The following is a 20,669-nucleotide window of genomic DNA, read 5'->3' on the forward strand; positions in this document are numbered from 1 at the left end:
CCGCTCCCGAGGAGGCTCCGTGGAGCCGGGGTCGGTGCCGTCCCAGCCCCGGCCGCCTCCGGGAGAGCGGGGCTCGGCCGCAGCCCCCGCCGCGGGGTGCCGGCAGCATCCTCGCTCCCCCCGCCCCGCTTCTCCCTCCCTCCCTCCGGAGGGCCGGGTCCAAAGGGACCGGCGGGGAGGCGTTCGAGCCGGCAGGCGGCTCTGCGAGGAGGTGACAATTAGCCTGTAAAAATGGCTGCTTGGGAGCTGTCAGCCGGGATGCGGCGGGGCGGTTAACCCCCCCCTCCCGCTTCTCTCCCCGGCGGGGCTGGTGAGGGAGAGGGGATCGGAGCTCCTCGTCCCTCCCCCTCGCTGCTGGTCCCCCCCTCCTGGCCGGTGCGGGGTGCTGTAGCGGCCCCAGCATCCTCCATCCCATCCTCCTCCTCCTCGTCGTCTCCGTGTGCGCGGCGAGCAGAGGGACCACAAAGGAGGAGGGGGAGCCGGGGGGCTGCACGGTGCGGGCTGTGTGCGTGTGTGAGTGTCTGTGTGAGTGAGTGAGAGAGTGTGTGTGCACGCCCGGCGTCTCCGGCGAGGAGAAAACGCAAGGTCAAGAGGCAGCTCTCCTCCTCCTCCTCCATGGAAGAAGACGGGAGCGATGAGCCCTGAGGAGGACGGCGAAGAGAAGGGGCTGATGGCTGGGGGCTGCAGGGCATCCCCTCGGGAGTGAAAGGGCCGGAGGAGGCAGCGCTGGGGCCGGGAGGGAGGGAGGGAGGGAAGAGAGAAGGAAGCGGGGGGTTTGAATCTCCCCGGCTGGATTGTTTTCTCCTCCATCGCCGCGCGGCTCGTGGTACCCGCGGCGAAGATGGACCCGGGCAGGAGAACGGGACCTTTCCCCTCTTCGTCCTGCTGCTGCTGCCTCTCCTCGCTCCTGGATCTCAACAGCTGGCTGCTCTTCTACGGCTTCTTGTACCTGGCCCTCTACGCCCAGGTGTCCCAGTCCAAGTCCTGCGACAAAATCTCCTGCTTCTCGGGTCATTGTGTCAACTCCACCTGCGTCTGCGACCAGGGATGGGTGGGAGACCAGTGCCAACACTGCCAGGGCAGGTTCAAGTAAGTCTCTGCTCCCTCCTTTGCCCCCTTCTCTTCCACCTCCCTCCTTTACCCCCTTCTCCTGCCGTTTTCATTTGCCTGGTGTTTTGGGGTTTGTGTTGGTTTTGGTTTTTTTTTGTTTGTTTGTCTGGTTTTGGTTTTTTTTGTGCATGTGTTTGCTATGATTTTGTTGCTGTGTGGTGGAAGTTAAGGACAAAATAGGCTCCCCCACCTCACGGTCCTTCGCTCGAAGAACATAGGACGCAGTCCTGTGGTGGGAAACTCTTCCCACTTCACTGCTGAAAATAGGCTGCTCCGCTTGCTGGGAACAGAGGAGGAATCGGCCTAAAGCTGTGTCTCTGCTGTCCCTCCTGGAAGTCCCATGGAAATGACATGTGCACTTTATGGGAGCAAAAATTACTGGTGGATTTGAATGACTTTTTTCCTTCTGGAGAGTGAAAGTGTTGTCATCATTCCAGTCTTCCTCCCTTTCCCCCAAGAGCTTTCGCTAAGTGGACATTAGTCAGGCACATTCAGGATAAAACAAATAAACAAATATAACTTAGTGTAATATACATCACTCCTGACAAGGTTTGCAGGAGAGGAGAGAGTGGTAAATAAAAACACAATAACATATTTTTGCAAAAGGAGCTAGTGGCCAGGAAAGCTACATCTACCTTCTCCTTCTTAAAAGTGGATGTGATACAGAGTCATTTATCAGTGAGAAGGAAGCACACCCTGGCACTTGCTTTTCTTTATGTAGTGGAAAAGAAGATATAAATTATAGGGCTCTCACTTGCCTCCCACCCCCTTTGCTATCAATGTAAAGACTGGCTATGAAGAATACTGTTTGCTGTTACTTCACTGCATAACCTTGGACAGGACATGTCATTTCATTCCCTTGTAAAACATCCATTAAAGGCTGGAACTCTATTAAGTGTGTTGACACACACAGCTGGAAGGTGTTCCGATATCTAGCTAGGAACAATATATTGGTGAGGCTGTGTCTTACAGACTTAAAATTTTGCCTTTGGAAAGTACTTTAATAGGTAGAATTATCAATAATTTTCTATTTTAAAATGTCTTCAGTTTTCTCTTTAAGCACTAAAATTAAGTTATATAATTTACATCCATTAAACATTTAATCCAAGGCCATTCACCACTAAATAAACAAAGAGTAAATCCAATAACTTGTTAGTTTGGGAAGTTGAGTAGCTGGGAGTCAGACTTGTGCTGAAGCAAAGGGCAAGGTTCTGAGGAAGAAACAATTCACGGGTAATACCTGATGGATTGTTCCATCAGTGAGACTCTTAACTGAGCTATGAATGTAATATAAATCAAATACCTTATCTGCATATGAACTTGCTACTAAGACTTTAAGTTTGGTCATTTGTTGCCTGTGTGCGTTTAGGATTTGGGGTTTGTCTTGCTCTGTGCTGTGGAACAATGGGCTAATTGCTGGGGATTGAGAGTGAGGAGGCCCAGGTGAATCTTCTTTGTGTGATGAGCTGCAGGAGACAGGTTTGCAGAGCTATTATTTCCTTCCTTTAAAGAGATTACTGCTATCTTTTGTCTTGATGCTGCGCACAACAAACACCAGTAGTGCGAAGGCTGGAGCAGATTTTCATTTCTTACATTTCAAAGCTTGTTGTGAATTAGTCTGTTCTCTTGATAGTTACTGGAACCGTTATCCAGTCTCTACAGGTATTTCCTGGATTATCTGTTAACACCTATGAGTTCCTTTGCTTTGGCTGTATTTGTCGGGTGGGGAGGCACAGTGGTTACATTTTCACTTCTGATAGAAAGTTAATAATCCATCCCCACCTAGAGGAAGTTCTGCCCGAATGTTGGAAGAGCATCTCTGCTGAGCTAAGCTAGCGCAGTGCCTAATGGATGTGCTGTTTTGGTGAGTCTTTTGAGGCATTTTGGTGAAATCAGAATAGATTTGTCATTAACTTCTCTATATTCTTACATGCTTAGCTTTAGAAGTGACTGTGATGCTTGCATTATGATTTTTATCATGGAAAACAAGCTGTTTCTATTATGTTGGAGACCTATTTTTTTCCTGAGGACACTTTTATAGGGGTCTCTAGATAGTTCATCTTTAATTTATATTCTTAGAAGCAAAATATACTCTGCAATGAAAATAAGCATCCTAAGATTTAAAGCTTTTCAAGTGAAGTGCTGTGAGTTGGGGCTGATGTGAAATATGTTCACATGTGTTCAACGCAAGCGGTGACTCGGAGTGGTTGTATTTTGAATCCTGATAATTCAGATGGGTGTTGAATGGATGATGAATCAAGTCTCTCCCCTTCCAAATGAAGAGTTGGAAACTGAATGTTAGTTTGCCTTACGGCCATGTGATTGAAGACTTTTCTGGCTTCTGTGACAACTGATAGTTTGAGTATTATTGTGGAACATTTGCATACTGTTTCTGTGAAGCATGAGTGTCTGCTTTATGCACAAGGAGCCGTGGTTGGACTTCTGCAGCGGTGATGCTTGCACTTGGCAAGTTATGTTGGATGTGCATTGCTGTTGTAGCAGTTGCTTCTGTAAGTAAGAATTGTTATGAAGAATGTTTCAGAATGACACAAAGACTGAAAAGCGTGCTTAGCTATTATAACGATTAATTTACAGGCTGCAGATACAGTCTATAGGAGCGTTAATAGAACCTTGTGCATTATTGTAAACATTTACATGCTTTCAAGGTTTCAGCAGTTTGAGGTGGCTGGGTGTGACTCTATTAGGCAAGATGCAAACTGAATTTTTAATGACCTAAACTAGATGTGTGTAAAAGCTGTTTTCTGTCACTCGATTATTTGGGGAAACAGATTTTTAACTTTTAAGTTTAAATACTTGAAAATAAAGGGGTCTGTATTTTTATTCATGTCAATGAAGTGTGGTTACTTTCACTATTGTAGGACTTGCATTAGCAGGCATGAAAATCGTTATAGTAAGAGAAATACTCTACCTAGGCGTAACTTGGGACCATTAACTCTTTAGTGAGAGGTATGTAGTATTTTTGGCTTTGCTTTATTTCTTTTCTAGACTGAGAAATAACAACATAGCAGAGAGACATCAAAAATAATTGATCAGTCAAGTGTCCAAATTAATTGACAATACTATGGTAACCTTGCCTTTTCCCTGTGAGAGAACTACCGAGTAAGCAAAGTCCTTTGCAAATGTTGCTCTGGACTGGGTGAAAGAAGGATGGATGGGAAAAAAATGGGCAAAAGGATTCTATGGCACTATTTTATTGTTCTTATTTATCTGCTTTTGTATTTAGTCTTTCTATTGTGAAGCGTGTGGTGATTCATTATGTGAATGGAAGTGTTGCCCTTCTTAATGCATTGCATTCACGTCTATGTCAGTTACTTTTCAACATGATCTAGGCTAGGATCTAGGAATTTAGTTATAAAAAGGGAGGAGAAAGGAATTCTGTCTTCCTGCTTACAGGGTACAGGTGAAAGATAAGAAAGCCAAAGGGTGAGCAGGTTCTGTTTTTATAGCGGGGAGCTTCAGACAGCACAATTCCCAAGATGTAGACAAACCCACAAGCATAAAGGCACAGAGTCCAGTTTTATTCTGATAGATAGATTTATTAAGGAAATGACATTTTTAATGCTGCATCTGCCATTCTTTCTTCCCCTATCTTATACCTTTGAATTTGTTGGTTGGTTACAGTTTTCATGATGATATAAGTTTGGGCAGAAGGGAGAGGGAAAGGCTGCCCAAATCAGTTGTCTTGCGACTCCAGGGAATTCGGGAGACAAACATTATGAATGGCCCAAGTGAAGGAAAAGCTGCAGTCACAGCTTATCCGTATTTAGATGTCAAAGTCAATCAATCTTGAGATGCAGCACTAGAGGAAAACAGGTTTCATTAGCTTTGCTACTCGCAGAATGACTTCTTATAAGGGGAAAAAACACCAAGCCTCCTTCAGGTTGGAGCAAAAAGTTACCTATTTCTCTAGCTCTGGTTTGGACACTGGTGTTTAGAGAAAAATATATGGATAAAACTGCTTTTCCTGTTAAGTTTTTGAATATGACTGGGAATATCCAGTTTTCTAAAATACTGTCTTTAAAAAAGTAGATTGTAACTTCATATGGTTGGCATTGTTTGTTAACTGGTAAATCCCAGTTGGCAAATCTAATCAAGCAGACTGTACAGGGTAGGTGAGCACCTTTGAGTACCTACGTTTCAGTTAATCTTCTTTGCCTAGTCCTAGTTACCTCGTTGTAACAGAGAGAGCAAATTGATCTGCTTGATTATTACACCATGCCTAAAGATGCTTTTATTGCAATTCCAAATTACCTGCTGCATTTTCTCCTTAATTTCTTGAGCTCCTTTAATAGATTCTGGTTTCTTCAAGGACAAAGCAACTTGCAAGTACAAGAATCTTCACAACTGAAATGTTAAAAGGATATAAAATTTTCATCTTCCAGGTGAAATCCTTATTTCTATCTAAAACTCTGAATTCTGCTCTCAGCAGAATGACTCACAGGAGAAAAGTGTCATTAAATTGCAGATTGTGAAGAAACAAATTTGTAATAGAAAAAAGTTACTTTTAGCTGCAGGCAGCTGAAGTTTAGGGTGCTGTGAAAAAGGTTGACTTTATCCTTCAGGCTAGTCTTTGGTTACATCTTTGTGCTTCTTAAGTAAGTGTTAATATTCCCCCTGGAAGTTGTAAAATATCAACAGGAACATCTCTCTCCACCTCCCAGCCAACTTCTTTTTCAAGCTGACTCAGTTTCCTCCCGTCACTTCCTTGTGTTAAGTTGCTTATTGACGCAAAGGAGGCAGCAGGAATGAGCAGGTGTGGGTGGGAAAAGAAAATTGTCCCCTTTAGAAATGATACGAACTTAGCTTGCCTTAACTTTTAATGTATAACAACATCCCCATTAAACTGTTGCAACCTCTGTTATCCAGAGTGAAATCCTGAGTCAGGATCAGTTGCAAAGCTGCCTTTGTCATCAGCACGGCCTGCACTTGATTCAAGACACGTGCATAATTATTCTTATTGACATCAGTGGAATTGTGTGCGAGATTTTTACATGTGCAAATTGCCTTATAAGTCAGCGCTTGAGTGTTGATATTATTAAACTAGTGGAAACAACAGTGATGATGATATTTTTCTTATAAAATGTGACCTTTATTTAAGTGTATTTTAGTGATGATGCTTTGAAAAATATTTCTTTCAGCATGAGGGATTCTCTCTGTCTGTATTAAAATTTTGCAATACAGAGATAGTTTGAATAATAGTTTTGAATTCGTAAGGAATATTTTTTCAAAATTCAAATCTTGTTTTGAGATGTAGAGGCATAAGCCATATGAGCATACTAGAGTACTCTTACAAGCTAAACCATCTGCACTGAAAAGTCTTTTTTTGAAAGAAAAGCAATCACTATGAAAACTTTATAAAGTTATTGTTAATAGGCTGTATTTTTTGTTGTTTAATACTTCCTGTATAGAGTTATTTATGTAGGAAAAGACCCTTAAGATAGAGTCCAACCTTTAACCTAGCACTGCCAAGTCCACCACTAAACCATTTGAATGTTTTCTGTTGTTTTTCATAGACTAGACCAGAAATGAACCCTCTCATTATCTGCCTTATGCAGGCTGTAGGGTAACTCAGAATTAACACCTGTTGGAGTTGAACACATGCTTTAGAGAAACATCCATACAGGTCTGAAAACACTTCCAGTGATTAGAAGAGCATGACAGGCTTTTAACGATTATTCCATTGGTTAGTTAACCTCACTATTTTCTATAACTAGTAAAACTAAATGCATAATCCTCCTAATCCAGAAAATCTACTTTACCTCACTTCTTGTCTCCAAGTTGCCCTGTTTTCTCATGTTTTGAGTCAGGCATTCATCGCAGAGCCTTCAGCCTGCCAGTCTACATTCTCTTTGCAGGTGAAAATACTGAACGGAAGAGGAGTGTTTCTTAGGTCATCTCAAGATAAAACAAATTTTTCCATCTTTGATTGCTCTCTTTGTTTTTAGCCTTCCCGATTTTATCAGCATTCTTCAGCTATGGATGCCAGAGCTAGATGCTTGTCTTCTGGTAATGGTTGTACTGGTGAAATTTAGAAGCCGAGTACCCTCTCCCCTGCTGCTTGGAGTCCCGCTGCGTGCAGCTGCAGAGAATGCGTCTAAGCTTAGCACTGTGCTGGCAGCTCAGTCCTTTATTTTCTGCCTCGCAAGTCTTCTCAGAGTTGCTGGTACCAAAGGACTGATGTGTGGTCTTGCTTTCCTCAAACCAGTCTGTGATCTGAACACAGCCTCCTCTATTTTGAGTGATATTTAATTGTGGGGCTATAAATGTATGTGTTTGGGTTGGAACTATGCTTTCTTTTTTTTTTTCCTTCTCCTGTCCTCCCCAAGCAGCAGGTAATTCACAATGTAGAGAGTCCCTTCCTGTGTGTAAAACCACCTATAGGGCTGAAACCAAATGAAATTTAGGCAAAGGACTTGTGGATTCTGGAGTCTAGTTTGTTTGCAGACTAAGCAGTTCATTACTTAGGCACACAAGTGTGGGAACAGATGGCTGATGACCCTGTCAGGCCTTCAGATTTCACCAAAGGCTGGTTGCTGTTGCTGTGCATGTGTAAAAAGCTCAGTTGTATCAACTGTATGCTTAAGTGTATCCATAAATGGTACATAAATGCCTGTACCAGTTATAGCATTTAATAGTTATTATGTTTTAAAATGATTTTTGGAAAATAAAAGGTCTCGCACTGTGTATCCCGCTTCCTTTAACCAAAAAGAAGGCACGATGATCATATTTTGGAAGGCATTACTGTAGCTCACGTAGTCTTGAAAATGAGTAGGAGTAGTCTTTGAGGGATCAGTCTATCACACTGCACTAGAAATTGATTTAATTGTATCAAAATGTAGGCAGAAAAGGAAGGACGTAATGCAAGATGCTACAGGAATATCCTTGGGATATCGTTACACCTAATAGCTGAAGTGCTACTAATAAAAACTCCAAAACCAAAAAACCAACTGACTTTAAAACAGTCCTACACAGACAATTAAAAAACCCCTGCATTGGAGAACTCACGCAGTACTGAAGAATAATTCTCTGTTAGTGTCCATGGAATTTATTGTTAGCTGTGTAGTCCTGTCTTGGAAAACACGCTACAAAGTTCATATAAGGAGAAATAAATTCTGGTAATACCTGAAAACACAGCCACTCCAGTGAACTGCAGCTGTTAAGTTATGAAGGGTCTATGGTAAACTATAAGCAAAGTGTATGTATCCATGAGAGGTGAGCGGTGGGAATTTTCAAACTAGTACTGTAGGTGGCCCTATGTGTTATTAAAATCCTAACAAGTGGACATAAGAGTTACATTGATTTCAGGGCTCTGTGTGGAGTGAGACCTTATTGATAAGTGATGGAACTGAGTTCAACTCTGCCTGTTACATAGTGCTCATTCACAAGGTGCAAGAACTGCGTTTGGCTTTGAAGTCAGAAAAAGTTAAAGCTTTTAGACCTCTGAAAAGTCATTTAGACCTCTGAAAAGTCATTTAGATGCCAGGTCTATAGAATACTCTCGGGTAAACATCTTAAAATTCTCTGTTAATACAACAGAGGGACCTGGACAAGCTGGAGAAGTAGGCCTGTGTGAAACTCATGAGGTTCAACAAGGGCAGGTGCAAGGTCCTAGAGGCAGTTTGGGGCAATCTGTGGTTTCACTACAGGATGGGGGGATGATGTGATTGAAGGACTTGGGGGTGCTGGTTGATGTGAAGCTCAACATGAGCCGGCAATGTGCGCTCGCAGCCCAGAAGGGCAGCTGTATCCTGGGCCACATCAAAAGCAGCGTGGCCAGGAGCCTGAGGGAGGTGATTCTGCTGCTCCTCCTCTCTTGTGAGACCTCATCTGGAGTATTGTGACCAGTTCTAGGATCATCAACATAAGGAGGATATGGAACTGCTGGAATGGGTCCAGAGAAGGGCTAAATTGCCTTCAATGAAAAAGTAGATCATGTTGGGAGTTGGAACAGGATAATCTTTAAGGTCCCTTCCAACCCAAACCATTCTATGATGAGTATATCCTCTAACTACTTGGATGCAGGCGCTGAGACTGAAGAACAATCAGAAATATCACAAAGAACCTGTTTTTAACTATGTACATTATCAGCTGCGGCGGTAAAATGTAAGCAGTGATGTTTTTGGTCAAAACCCTGGGAGAACAGCTGGGGTTTGTAATGTCTTTAAATACGCTGGTGAGCTTGTCAGAAAGTTTCTGCTCAAGGTGTTAAGTAATCCACAAGGCACTGTGGAACAAGAAGACTAAAGGGCTTAATTGATTGCCACCCTCAATCGAAGGACAGCAATGAATTAACCAGTATAATATCTTGCTAGTCATGCTCCAGTTTAAAATACTTTCCTTTTCGTAATGGATAGTAGTGATGAATAAAATATGGTAAGCTTACAATGCTGATTAATCCAACTGCAGGATAGTTTGCACCCTTAATTGTTCTTTTCTGAATCTATAGAGTAAGAATGCATGTATGTAAAAGTATGTATTTTATCACAAAGAATATCCAAAACAATAAACCAAAACACACAAAATAGCTTACATTTATATTTGTGTGTGCAAGCCCAGTTGATGAATGTGCTTTGGAGGATACCTGATAATCAAATGTATTTGTGGTAAATGTGAGATGTGCCACAGTGGTTATGGGAAGAGGGAAAGGGGTTGTGTGTGTTTCATAGGAAGCATCACAGAGCTTGCTGTAATTAAACTGTGTGCTTATGTAGTATGCTTCTATCAGCAGATCTGTTTTGCTTCCTAAGTCAACTGAAGCTTTTCTAAAAGGTAACGTAAAACATTGAACAGGAGCTGGAAAGGGTTCTTGAAAAATGATAAATACTGGACAAATGGCTGCTTTTGAAAACACACAAACTTCCACATGTGTGCACAGCTGTAATATCTTAAGACAATTATGCTAGAAAATATTTTTGCAGGTGTTTTCTAAAACCTGATGCTGACATAACTATTAAATCTAGAACATCTGTATTTAAAACTTTGGGGTTTTCTTCCTCAGTATTTTTAATAGTGTAGCACTTAAATGCTCACAGATTATTCCTCCAGTTTTAAAATCAAAATGACACAATTTTTCTAGAGTTCTTAATTTTGAAGTTGCTTAAACTGTTCTAGTTTTCACAGGGGAAAAAACCCTCCCTATATCCAAGGAATGACCTCTACACATCTGTATTATAGGTTGTGTCTGGGTATCATATTTAAGCAGTTGATACTGAGCATCGTAGTAGCCTTGAGAAATAGTCAGTTATTTTTTGTGTTAGTTTACATTACGAAACCTGAAGTTGTGTGGCTGTCTAAGGTAGCATAACAAATATGTGACTGAATTGAAATGGAAGCTTGAGAGTGGGTACAAACTTCTGTCCCAGCCCTCATTTTAGGAAGACTGAACTGTTTTCAAATTGTACGTTCTTTTTCTCTAAATAATAAATATAGAATGTAGATTGAAGTGCTGTGTTTTCTGAGACCTTTACTATGTAATATAATCCGATGTAGGAGAGGATACGAAGCTTATTATTCAGCTATGGATGCACAGCTAAGGAGTTTTGTGGTGTTATTTCAAACTGACAGTTCCAAACACATACTATATGTCATTCAATGAGCAAATGAGAAGCCTCTCTTAATGCAGGTGTAAATGCCAATGTAGGTTAGAGGTTGATGACTACTTAGAGAATTGATCTTGAAAGGTGTCCTCCATTCAAATGAGCCAGGACATCAGAGCTGGACTGAGTCTGTGCAGCAGTTGGTTGGTCTACTTGTTTTTAAAGGTGACAGGAGGGAAATGGGGAACAAGCAAAAAACAGCTTAGTATATGGTGTTCGCAAAAGCTGTTCATTAACAAAAACGTTGCTGGATTATTTTATTTTCAACTTTATATACATCATTGAGGTGCACTTACTGCTTTTGTGATTTATTTGCTTTCAGTAATCTATCCTCTGGCATAAAACTCTGAGGTGACAGGCAGCTGAACATAAGCAGAATAGTACTTTAAAGATAGACTTAGGTTTTCTAAATGAGATTGACTGCATTTATAAGTAGCAATTGGACTGGAAAGCAGGGCCAGTGTTTGTTATATTCTCTGGGAATGACTGAAGCTGGCAGTGTTGCACTGAAGTGGAATTTGAGAACATCTCCCTGAATTTTTACTTTGCATTGTCTTGAAAATTTTGAGGTCATGCTCCGTAAAGATCTTAAAAATCCTTATTTACTATTATTAAAAAAGCCCTGGTAGTTAAAGTTTTTGCCTATTAAGGATAAGTTTTTAAAGTTTTATGCAGTTCTGTCACACACAACCTGTTGCTCTTCACAGTTACTCTTTTTTCCTATCATCCTCATAAATTTAAATTTACTTCCATCTGCTAATGAAAACCAAAGCAGATGAAGGACCTGCCTCATCTACTCTTTATTTTAAATAGGTTTAGTCTATTTTTCTGTGACGATCAAGGAAAGCACCATGCAGTGTGTGATATCCCATCAACAGTTTATGTTCTAACTTTCTAATCTGCAAGTTTCCTTATTGTCCATGTAATTCACTGGGTATGGAGTAGCTATTGTACTTGAAGCCTGCAGGAATGACAAAACACACAGAAGTTTGTTGGCAAGTATGAGCAAAGCTGCATAAGAAGAAATATTTTTTTTTTTCTCATAGTCATGCTATGGCAGGCCTGAACTTCACTTATTCTGGTGCTACTTGAAGTCATATTTTTTTGAATTAAACATCACGGTTTGATGAAGGAAATTCTCAGGTTTCTTGTGTTTAAAAATCTACAAATTTTTAAGAAGCAGCAACTTTTGAGTTTTTCCTCCCTGTTGATAATTTTTCTCGTTATGTTTTTTGAGTCTTTCTCTCTTTTGAGTTCTCTTTTATGTGCTTTTTGTTTTATTTTTCAACAGAACAGAAGTATTTAGGAGGCTTTCTGACATTATGTTAACTTGTAAGTTAACATGCTATGTGAGCTCATCTTCAGTGTATAGGTTTCCCTCCCTAATGCTGAATCGTACATAGCCCAGATTTGCTTGTGCAGTTCTTTAGGGTTTTGTGTGCACATATACTTTATGACTCCAAAGTTATTCGCTCAGGCAGCAAAGAGAAAATTGCATGGCCATGTGGATACGTGTGTTGTCTGCAAATCAGAAATGCCATGTATTTGTTCATCTAATTAATCATGTTGAAGCTTTGGGAGGGGGGAAATACACTTCAGAAAGTAATTTTCAGCAGCTGTGTGGATAATGAACTCAGTTCAGAGGTTTCATCTCTTGCACTCTTGCAGAAGTATTTGCTTGAGGCAGGTGGGTTTGAAAGGAGCTCTCTAAGGAGGTGGCTTTATGCAGAGTAAGGAGTGCTGTAGAAACAGGGGAAATTTGAGTGTGTCCACAAGATAGGATTTAGGACTTGTAATTGATTGAGGATGGGAAGCATTTATTGCTTTTGGAGACAGGTTAACTTTTATGAAGGTATGCACTATGAGAAGGCATTTATGAACTTAGCAATAATTTTATGATATATGAATACAAATATTTCACTTAATAATTTAGCTCATATTGATTTATATTTAATAATAAAAATACTAAGACAGAGAATAGGAATAAATTTATTCAATTTCTATTAAATTAAGATTTATGGTATAAAAAGGAATAATAAGACTGTCCATAACTTTTGCACTTGCAATTGTAGTGTTAAGATGTTGAAAATCTCTTTAGGGCTTATTATTTTAGGGCCTAATCTATTTAGGGCATCTTTCATGTACAGATGGTGAAATGTCTATTATCCTGTAATTTTTTAATATAGTATCTATGTACATGTGCATCTCTGTGTTATGTTGTAGAATATTGAACTAATTTACCTATTATGCTTGTGTTCATTTTTCAAATTACAGCTAAATGAAGGAAAAGGAAACTTCTTAATAAAAGAATGTCAGGATAATAATAGGGGGGAGTGACCCTGACCATCAGTCATTCTGATACTTTGTGCCCTATGCTTTTGAAGTTTGCAGGAAGGCTGGATAGAATCGGTCCTTTTTAGAGGGATTTTTAAATGATAAAAAAAGAAGTATATTAGTGAAATAATCTTTTTACCTAATGAACTGTTAGAGGCTGTATTTATCTTCTTAATACCTTTAGAATCAAGCTGTTAAGGTGTTGTACCATGCTGAAAATGTCTTTATTATACAAGCAGTCTTCATAGGTGTGATTTAATTATGTTAGTTTTGCACTCGGATGGAAAAATAATTAACAACTGTCTGTTTTTAGTTAGGATTGTGATTGCAAATATTTCCTTGAGTTAGAGATGTCCTAGGGAACACTTGCTTAAGTATGTTTTATGCTTATTAGGAAAGGGAAATGTGAGCTGCTGTTCAAGTAGAATTCCCCTTCCTCCCTTAAAATATTTTAAACTTAACCTTGTCAGAAGCTTCTTTAGAAAAATGAGAACATTTCCTATTATGAAATCTCTGGGAGTTTTATAGGGTGTGGATGCGGAAGAGAAATTAGAATCTTACTATGGAGTAGAACAAAAACTCTTGAAATACAAAACAATTGCTGGGCTATGGTCTGTGACCACTATTTTGGAGTATTTAGGTTTTGAATTTATGGTGAAGTGCACAGAAGGAAAAACATTCTAGATGAATGTTTTTTGATATAGTTTTATATGCTCAGAGGTAGGAGGAAAAAAAAAAATCTTTGAATGTGTGTGTGTTTGACAAATGAATATTTGATTGTGTATCTGTTTAAGCCTGTTTCTGTTGCCTCATTGAACTAAAACCAACATCTTTTATTAATTCTCCTTCTGTCTGCAATAAAATAGCAGCATCTGCATATCTCTATAGCAGTATACAGTTTTGTCAGGAATGTCTCAAGTTATCGGTGTTGTGGGAGACATTTCTCAACTTACCTTTTCTGTTGTTGGTGCTAGGCATAACTTGATGTTTTGAGAATCACGCCACAGTCTGTTGTCTGTTCTAGTGACGCCACGACCATATCTAAAGCAGAATTCTGCTCTTTGTATCTGATGGACTGAATTTGCAGGATTGTATGAATAGAAAGGCCTATTGTGTTAGATAACTTGACAAATGCATCTGACCAACGGGTATTGACAATTAAAGCCTTAAAGCAGAACTTTTAATTACACATAGAGAGCATTTCTGATGGTAAATGAACATCTTCTGAAGATTCCATGTTTTTCTGCATTGGGGAAAAAGCAGGTAGAAAAGAAGTTAAGTAAATAAAACTGATCAAATCTATCAATATTCCTTTTTTACATATAAATCTACAGTTTAGGCAGTGCAGGTCCTGCTGTCTGTGTTCTGTAATGGCCATTTTTGGCAGAAGTTGTCTGAGCTCCAAGGGATTTCATCCTGCCTGGAAGAATCCTATTGAGGGGGTTGCTCTGTCCCGGTCAAAGACTGAGGAAGGTCTTTGCAGGAGTCCTGTGGGTGCTCTAAAGCCACTTCAGTCAGCCTTTCATAGTTATACATTTGCAGTCCATGCCTCAGTAAAAGCTATAGTTTCTTGTTTTATTCTGGACAAAAACCCTCAGGCAGGGGCTTTCATATGCTGGTTGTGCATCATTCCAATATACAACTCTAATTCCTTAAGCATCACGTAGACCAGGATGTGCTGGCAAACAAACGCTCAGTTACGACTCTGCATCAATTGCCTGGCCTCAGTTATTGTTTTTAGAAGAATAACTTTTAATCTATAGAATGTGCAGGTGATTTACAAATAGGACTTTAATTACATATCTAACATTCCTGAGGATAAATGCCGACTTTCTGATTTTCAAATAGTTTTTTTTAATATGGCTTTTCTTGTTTGTTTGGCTGGACACACAAAGTGTACCAAGCTGCTGTGAATGCTGTGCTGGTTTTGACTGGGATAGAGTTAATTTTCTAAATAGTAGCTACAATAAGACTGTGTTTTGGGTTTGTGTTGGGAACAGTGTTGGTAACAGAGGAGCGTTTTCATTATTGCTGAGCAGTGCTTACACAGCATCAAGGCCTTTTCTGCTCCTTATGCCACCAGTGAGGAGAGCTGGGGGTGCGCAAGGTATTGGAGAGGACACAGCCGGGACAGCTGACACCAATGTCCAAAGGGATATTCCATACCTTCTGATGTCACGTTCAGCAAATAAAGGTTGAAGAGGAAGGAGGAGACATTTGCAGTTCTGACATTTGTGTGACTGTTAACTGTGATGAAGCCCTGGAAATGACTGAAGTAGTAAATAAATCCCTTGCTTTGCTTTGCTTGTGTGCCCAGCTCTTGCTTTACTTACTAGGCTTATCCTAACCCACAGGATTTCCTAACTCATTCTTCTGATTCTTTCCCCATCCTACTGGGCTTGGGAGTGAGCAAGCAGCTGTGTGTGGTTTAGGTACTGGCTGCGGTCAAACCACGACTGCTGTTAGTAGATTATATTTTAATCGAATTTTTTCAAAGTGGAGCCTGAGAGAATGGGGTGTTCTGGATGAATTAAAGCTCAGTATTTGATGCTAGAGTCTGTTTATGGTTGGTCCTGAAATATCAAATCTTGGGGAAATGTAACTTGAAAGCAAATAAATGCCCAACGATCAATAAATGTAAGATCATAGTGAAATTTTGAAGGAAAAAAAGTTAAACGATCAATCAGAAAAACCCCTCCCTTGCAAAATGGTAATCAAATTGATTTTTGTGAAAGCTCTGAAATGAGTACTTAGAGATTGTCACTATTTAAAAACTGATGGGTGATAGTGAGTTTGAGAATTTCATTTCTATGAAAAATGCTTTAGAGTTTTTCTTGTTGCCTTTACAATAAATTATATGCTTTCTTTTCCTATATCTTCTACTGCTGTGTAAGTCAGCAAAGGAGTTATGAATTTGTTTCATATTGCTGTGTTGCAATGAAACTGCTTATTGTATCATAAATAGATTGAACTGCATAATCTAACGGGGGAGGGGAGGGTGGCTGAAGAAGTGGAGGAAACAAATGGCATTAGAAATTAGCAGATAAAAGGAAAGACAGTTCTGTTACTAAGCTGTACAAGCTATGCAGAACTCATCAAATGCAGAATGAAGCTGTTATTCTGTTTTTCCTTTAACTTAAATAGTAATTACAAATGTCAATTTACATATAAAATAAAAATGTCTAACTGACAGAAGATTTCGTAGCACCCTTCATAGTGTGGCTAAAACTTTACCTGTGCGTGGACACTTCTTGCCTTGACTACTGCAGTTTTGTTTTCTTTTCAGCTGGTTCTCCTCCAGGGTGCAGAAGTGCTGAAATAAAATGCTTTGATTATGACTAAGATTCCTCTCAGCCAGTAATGAATCTCTAGTAAAGGACTCCTCACCTCAGTTCTCTGCTAAATGGGAGGAAAAGAAACTGCAGCCCCTCTAGAGTTTTATTCTAATTTTAATTCTGCACAATTCAGGAGACTGACAGTAACCATTAGATAGTTTCAAAACTCAAATTCTGGAGCTGCAAGTCCGATGTGTTGTTTAGTACTGGGAGGTGCTCTTTCACCACCAGTGCAGTTTTTTCACCGAAATGACATGTTTGAGTAATGACAGAACTATTCTGGTAAGTTTAAGACAAAATTAGTGACTTAAATTATTAATAATAGAAAACTAGTAGGATTTATAAAATATGTTTTTAGTTTAGTTCTTCAGTGATCATCAAAACTCCATTGCTTTTTTTTTTTAACTTCCTTTTCCGCTCTAGTTGAATGTTGCACTTGTCTGAAACCTCTAAAAAGTTACAACCCCAAGCACAGGGTAAAGAGGAAACTGAGCCTTATGGAGGAAGGAACAGGGAAGCAGGAAGTTCTGCTTTAACAAAAAATAAAAATATCACCAACATTGAGATTGAAAATTAAGTACTCGACATGTCAAGTTTGAATAAATATAAATGATGAAGTTTCTTTACTTCTGTTTTGATTCAGCTTTCCTAGCTCGTTATTGGGCCTTGTGTTACAAATCACAAATTGCAATTAATGTTGTATTTATTGTGGGATAAATGAAAATTATTTAGTCCTTGAGGTATGTTAATTTACAGTTGATATTTGTAGAGTACTGTTTTCTGTTATTTAAATGGAAACTTTTAAAATTGCTAGGTACTTTTGCCTCAACTTGTGAATTTTTATTTTTATGATGCCTTTCCCCCCCCCCCCCCCCGTGTTTTATGTGCTTTGATTTTTCTAATGACTTTCCTTCCTTCTTGACATTCTTGCAAGTTGGGATTAATTAAGAAGGTGGGTGAGTTGGGATTAATTAAAACGGCTTGTCTGTAAAGCAGCAGGGATTTGTATGAGTTTAAAGGTGAAGTCTTGCATATAAAACCAAAATATTTTTAAACCAGATCTGTAGATATGTGTGAGTGTATGTATCTACTTGTGTATCAGTGCTTGTATATACAAATACACTTGAAACTGGAGATTTCTGAAGTCTATGTGAAAGTCTGTATTTCATGCTGTTGGTTCTTTGACTGGAAGCAGCTACACAAGCACTCCTCCCCCGCCCCATTATCTGGGGTTACTGCCTCTAATTATTTCACTGCTGAATGAAAGTGGGGAGAAGGAGGAGGAGGAAGAGATTAATCTTCTTATATGCTCATATTTTAAAATAAAATCACTGCCACGGCACTTGTGAGCTGTGCTCCCAGATTGCCTACCAAGGGTTTGGAGGAGTTAGGTCGTTCATGTGTCAGGTAGACATGACATCCAACTCCATACAAGAAATGACCTCCTTTTATAAATGTACGGCTGTAGGATTTCACCAACTGTGCCTTGGAAAGAAATAAGGTGGCTGTTAGGAATAACTCTCTTCAGGACTGGACTGCAAGGCTAAGCATTTTGAGTTGTAGTTTAGGCTTATCCTACTTCAGTCTGTAAGCTCCTCTCCTTTTCCCTCCAGATTTCTGTCTGGTGTTTCCAGCTAGAGTGGTGGAAGTTGCTGGCTGCTGACATTTCTGCAAAGGGTTCACCTCTCTTTCACTATTTTAGGTGCAAAGGCATCAGTTGTTTGCAAGGACCTAGAAGCTATGTAGAAACATAATACAATGCTTCTGTTTCTTTTTAATTATTGCAGTAAAATAAAGCCTTGACTACCTGGATATGGAAAATACTTGCCCATTATTATACTTAGGGGTATTTTATACAAAGAGGGTGTTGTGTTTAAAACCACCCCAAACCCATGCAAACAATTCTAGCAGAAAATTTGAACCTTGAGCAGGTATACTTTTAAAAGCATGCCTTAATGACTTTGTATATCTGATCAAAGAGTCTTTATTAAGCTCTTTATCTTATGCCATAGTCCCAAACTGTGATCAGACAGTATTTTGTAACTAAATATCCCATAAACATGCTAAAAGGTTCTTGAATCTCACATTTTTGGCTGTTACTTTACATTTCTTCATGCAGTCTCCTTGATACATGCTGAGTTTTGTGTGCATGTAGTCATTTAACAAATGAGCTGTTCTTCTCTATTTGCTTTTTCTTTTGTCCTCTTCATACATACAGACAATGTCATTTTTACTTTTGACTTCATTAGGCTGGGGTAAGCAAGTACCTTCTTACTAGGCTCTTATTTCTTTCAGCATTTTTGTTCATGCTCCAGTCTAATTTTTCCTACCCTGTTCCTTGGATATGGCTTTGCTTGTCTTTTTAAGGTCAGTTTTCCCCTACCTCCACTGTCCAGTGTTAATTCCCATATCGGCTGAGATTTTTTATATATCAGCCTCTTGGTCCCATTTTTCTCAAGCTTTTTGCTTGCATTATAGTTCTCATACGAACCTGATCACAAGGTTTAACTAATTGCACAGCTTATTAGTAATTCTTCATCTAATGGCGGTTTTCTTTGTAGTTGCTTTATCAAAGATAGTGTGTGATGTTAATAAATTTATGATGCGTTATTCTACTTTCCCCTCACATCCGTATTTTTAGATTAAACCATGAATATAGAATAATGAGAAACTAGACAAATAGTTTCTATTAATTCTGACTGTTTCCTTCCCTTTTTGCATTAAATTTAGGTACAATATTTGCTGGAATATGACAAATGGTGTAATTTAATATATTTAATAAAGTGCCTACTGCGTAACTTGCAAGTTAATATCTTGGGTCTTTTTTTCCCCAACGTTTCTTGCATAGATATTCTTGTCTCTGTCTTGCTAGAACAGTGTTCTTTGAATTTTGTTACTACTAAAATAGTGATATTTTCCATGAGCTGTCTTGACAGATAATTGTGATAGGACTAGGGGCAATGGTTATAAAGTGGTCTTGGTTTTATGGTTGATTGCCTCGTTGTGTGTACATTCCTTAATAAAAAATAAAGTGGATTTAGAATGGAGGGTAAAGCTGACAAAGTTACAGATCATAATCACAGCATCCCAGTTTGTGTTTTAAGATGTGATTAGATATTAAGTAATTCAAGGCTCGTTTATAGTTCTTAATTAGATATGATGATTTTAGCCTTACTTGGAGTTTGAGCAGTATTTTAATTCTTACTTGAATTTCCACCTCATAAAGCAATTTTCATGTTAGCTCTGAGGTAAATAGCACCAGGTTCATCTCCATTGCTCCATAAATTTTAATTATTTAGAAAGGAAAATTAATTGTGCTGAATGCTACTAGAAATACACACTCAATGTTGTTTCCCTATTTGCTTTCTATCAATTATCTTAATTATTAGGTGAGCAAATGAAACTGATATACGTGGTAAGGTGCTGTGGAGTGAACAAACACTACCTGTTACTTGGACAGCAAGTTCTGACTGGCAATAGCAAAGAAATAATAGCTACTTATGACTGGTTTATGATCCCCTGGCATGTATTTTGCCAAGGAGTTCGTAAAGATGAATTATTTCTGTGCTTGTATAGTTATTAAAGGTAACAATTTAATAGGTGTATTTGACTAATCTTCATTTCAGATTACAGTTGGAGTGCTAATGAGTCTGTACAGCTGCTTTGGCTTTTCTGTTATGTCCATATGGATCCTCAAATTGATACTGGTGCATTGTGCATGTGTATAACACTCTTACATTTTCTCTGTTTTGTTTTTTTTTTTTTTTCTCTGTACTAGAAAATTAGTTGCTGATGGTAAATTTAAATGGAAATAAATAAGATTTAGGGTTCATACATAATGGCTTAAAAAGTGCTAGTTGGTTACATGTGATACTTAGTGATTATATAATTTGCATAATATGAAGAGCTGTGGTGCTGTTATGCTCCAGTACTAGCCCTGTTGTTAAGTGCTTAGGCACATGTTACATCTGATTTAGTATGTCTGGTTGATATGTTGTCAACATAAGTATTTGTATTGGAGTTGTGTAGTGGATCAGAGATTTTATAATGAATAACATAACTTAGCAAATCCCATCCTGAGTAGCAGTAATGTTTGTACAGAAGACTGTATTGAATCATAGAATGTCCTGAGTTGGAAGGGACCCACGGGGATCATCAAGTTCAACTCCTGTCCCTGTACAGGACAACTGTGACATTCACACAGTGTGTCTGAAGGCATTGTTCAAATGCTTCTGGGATATTGACAGGTTTGGTGCCGTGACTGTTTCCCTGG

The 20,669-nt window shown here is 39.1% G+C and overlaps 1 protein-coding gene across 4 annotated transcripts in view; it reads left to right on the top strand.

Moving 5' to 3' along the window:
* Positions 1-553: 553 nt before the first annotated feature.
* Positions 554-20,669, top strand: part of ATRNL1 (attractin like 1) — a 491,214-nt gene continuing 471,098 nt past the window's right edge. For all 4 annotated transcript variants that reach the window (XM_069863707.1, XM_069863708.1, XM_069863710.1 and 1 more), the window contains exon 1: positions 554-1,089. In XM_069863707.1, coding sequence (XP_069719808.1) covers positions 842-1,089 — 248 coding nt within the window. In that variant the 5' untranslated portion in view covers positions 554-841. The remainder of the gene's footprint in view (positions 1,090-20,669) is intronic.

Source organism: Phaenicophaeus curvirostris, chromosome 9 (assembly GCF_032191515.1).
Source record: "Phaenicophaeus curvirostris isolate KB17595 chromosome 9, BPBGC_Pcur_1.0, whole genome shotgun sequence".
Taxonomy (NCBI): Eukaryota; Metazoa; Chordata; class Aves; order Cuculiformes; family Cuculidae; genus Phaenicophaeus; species Phaenicophaeus curvirostris.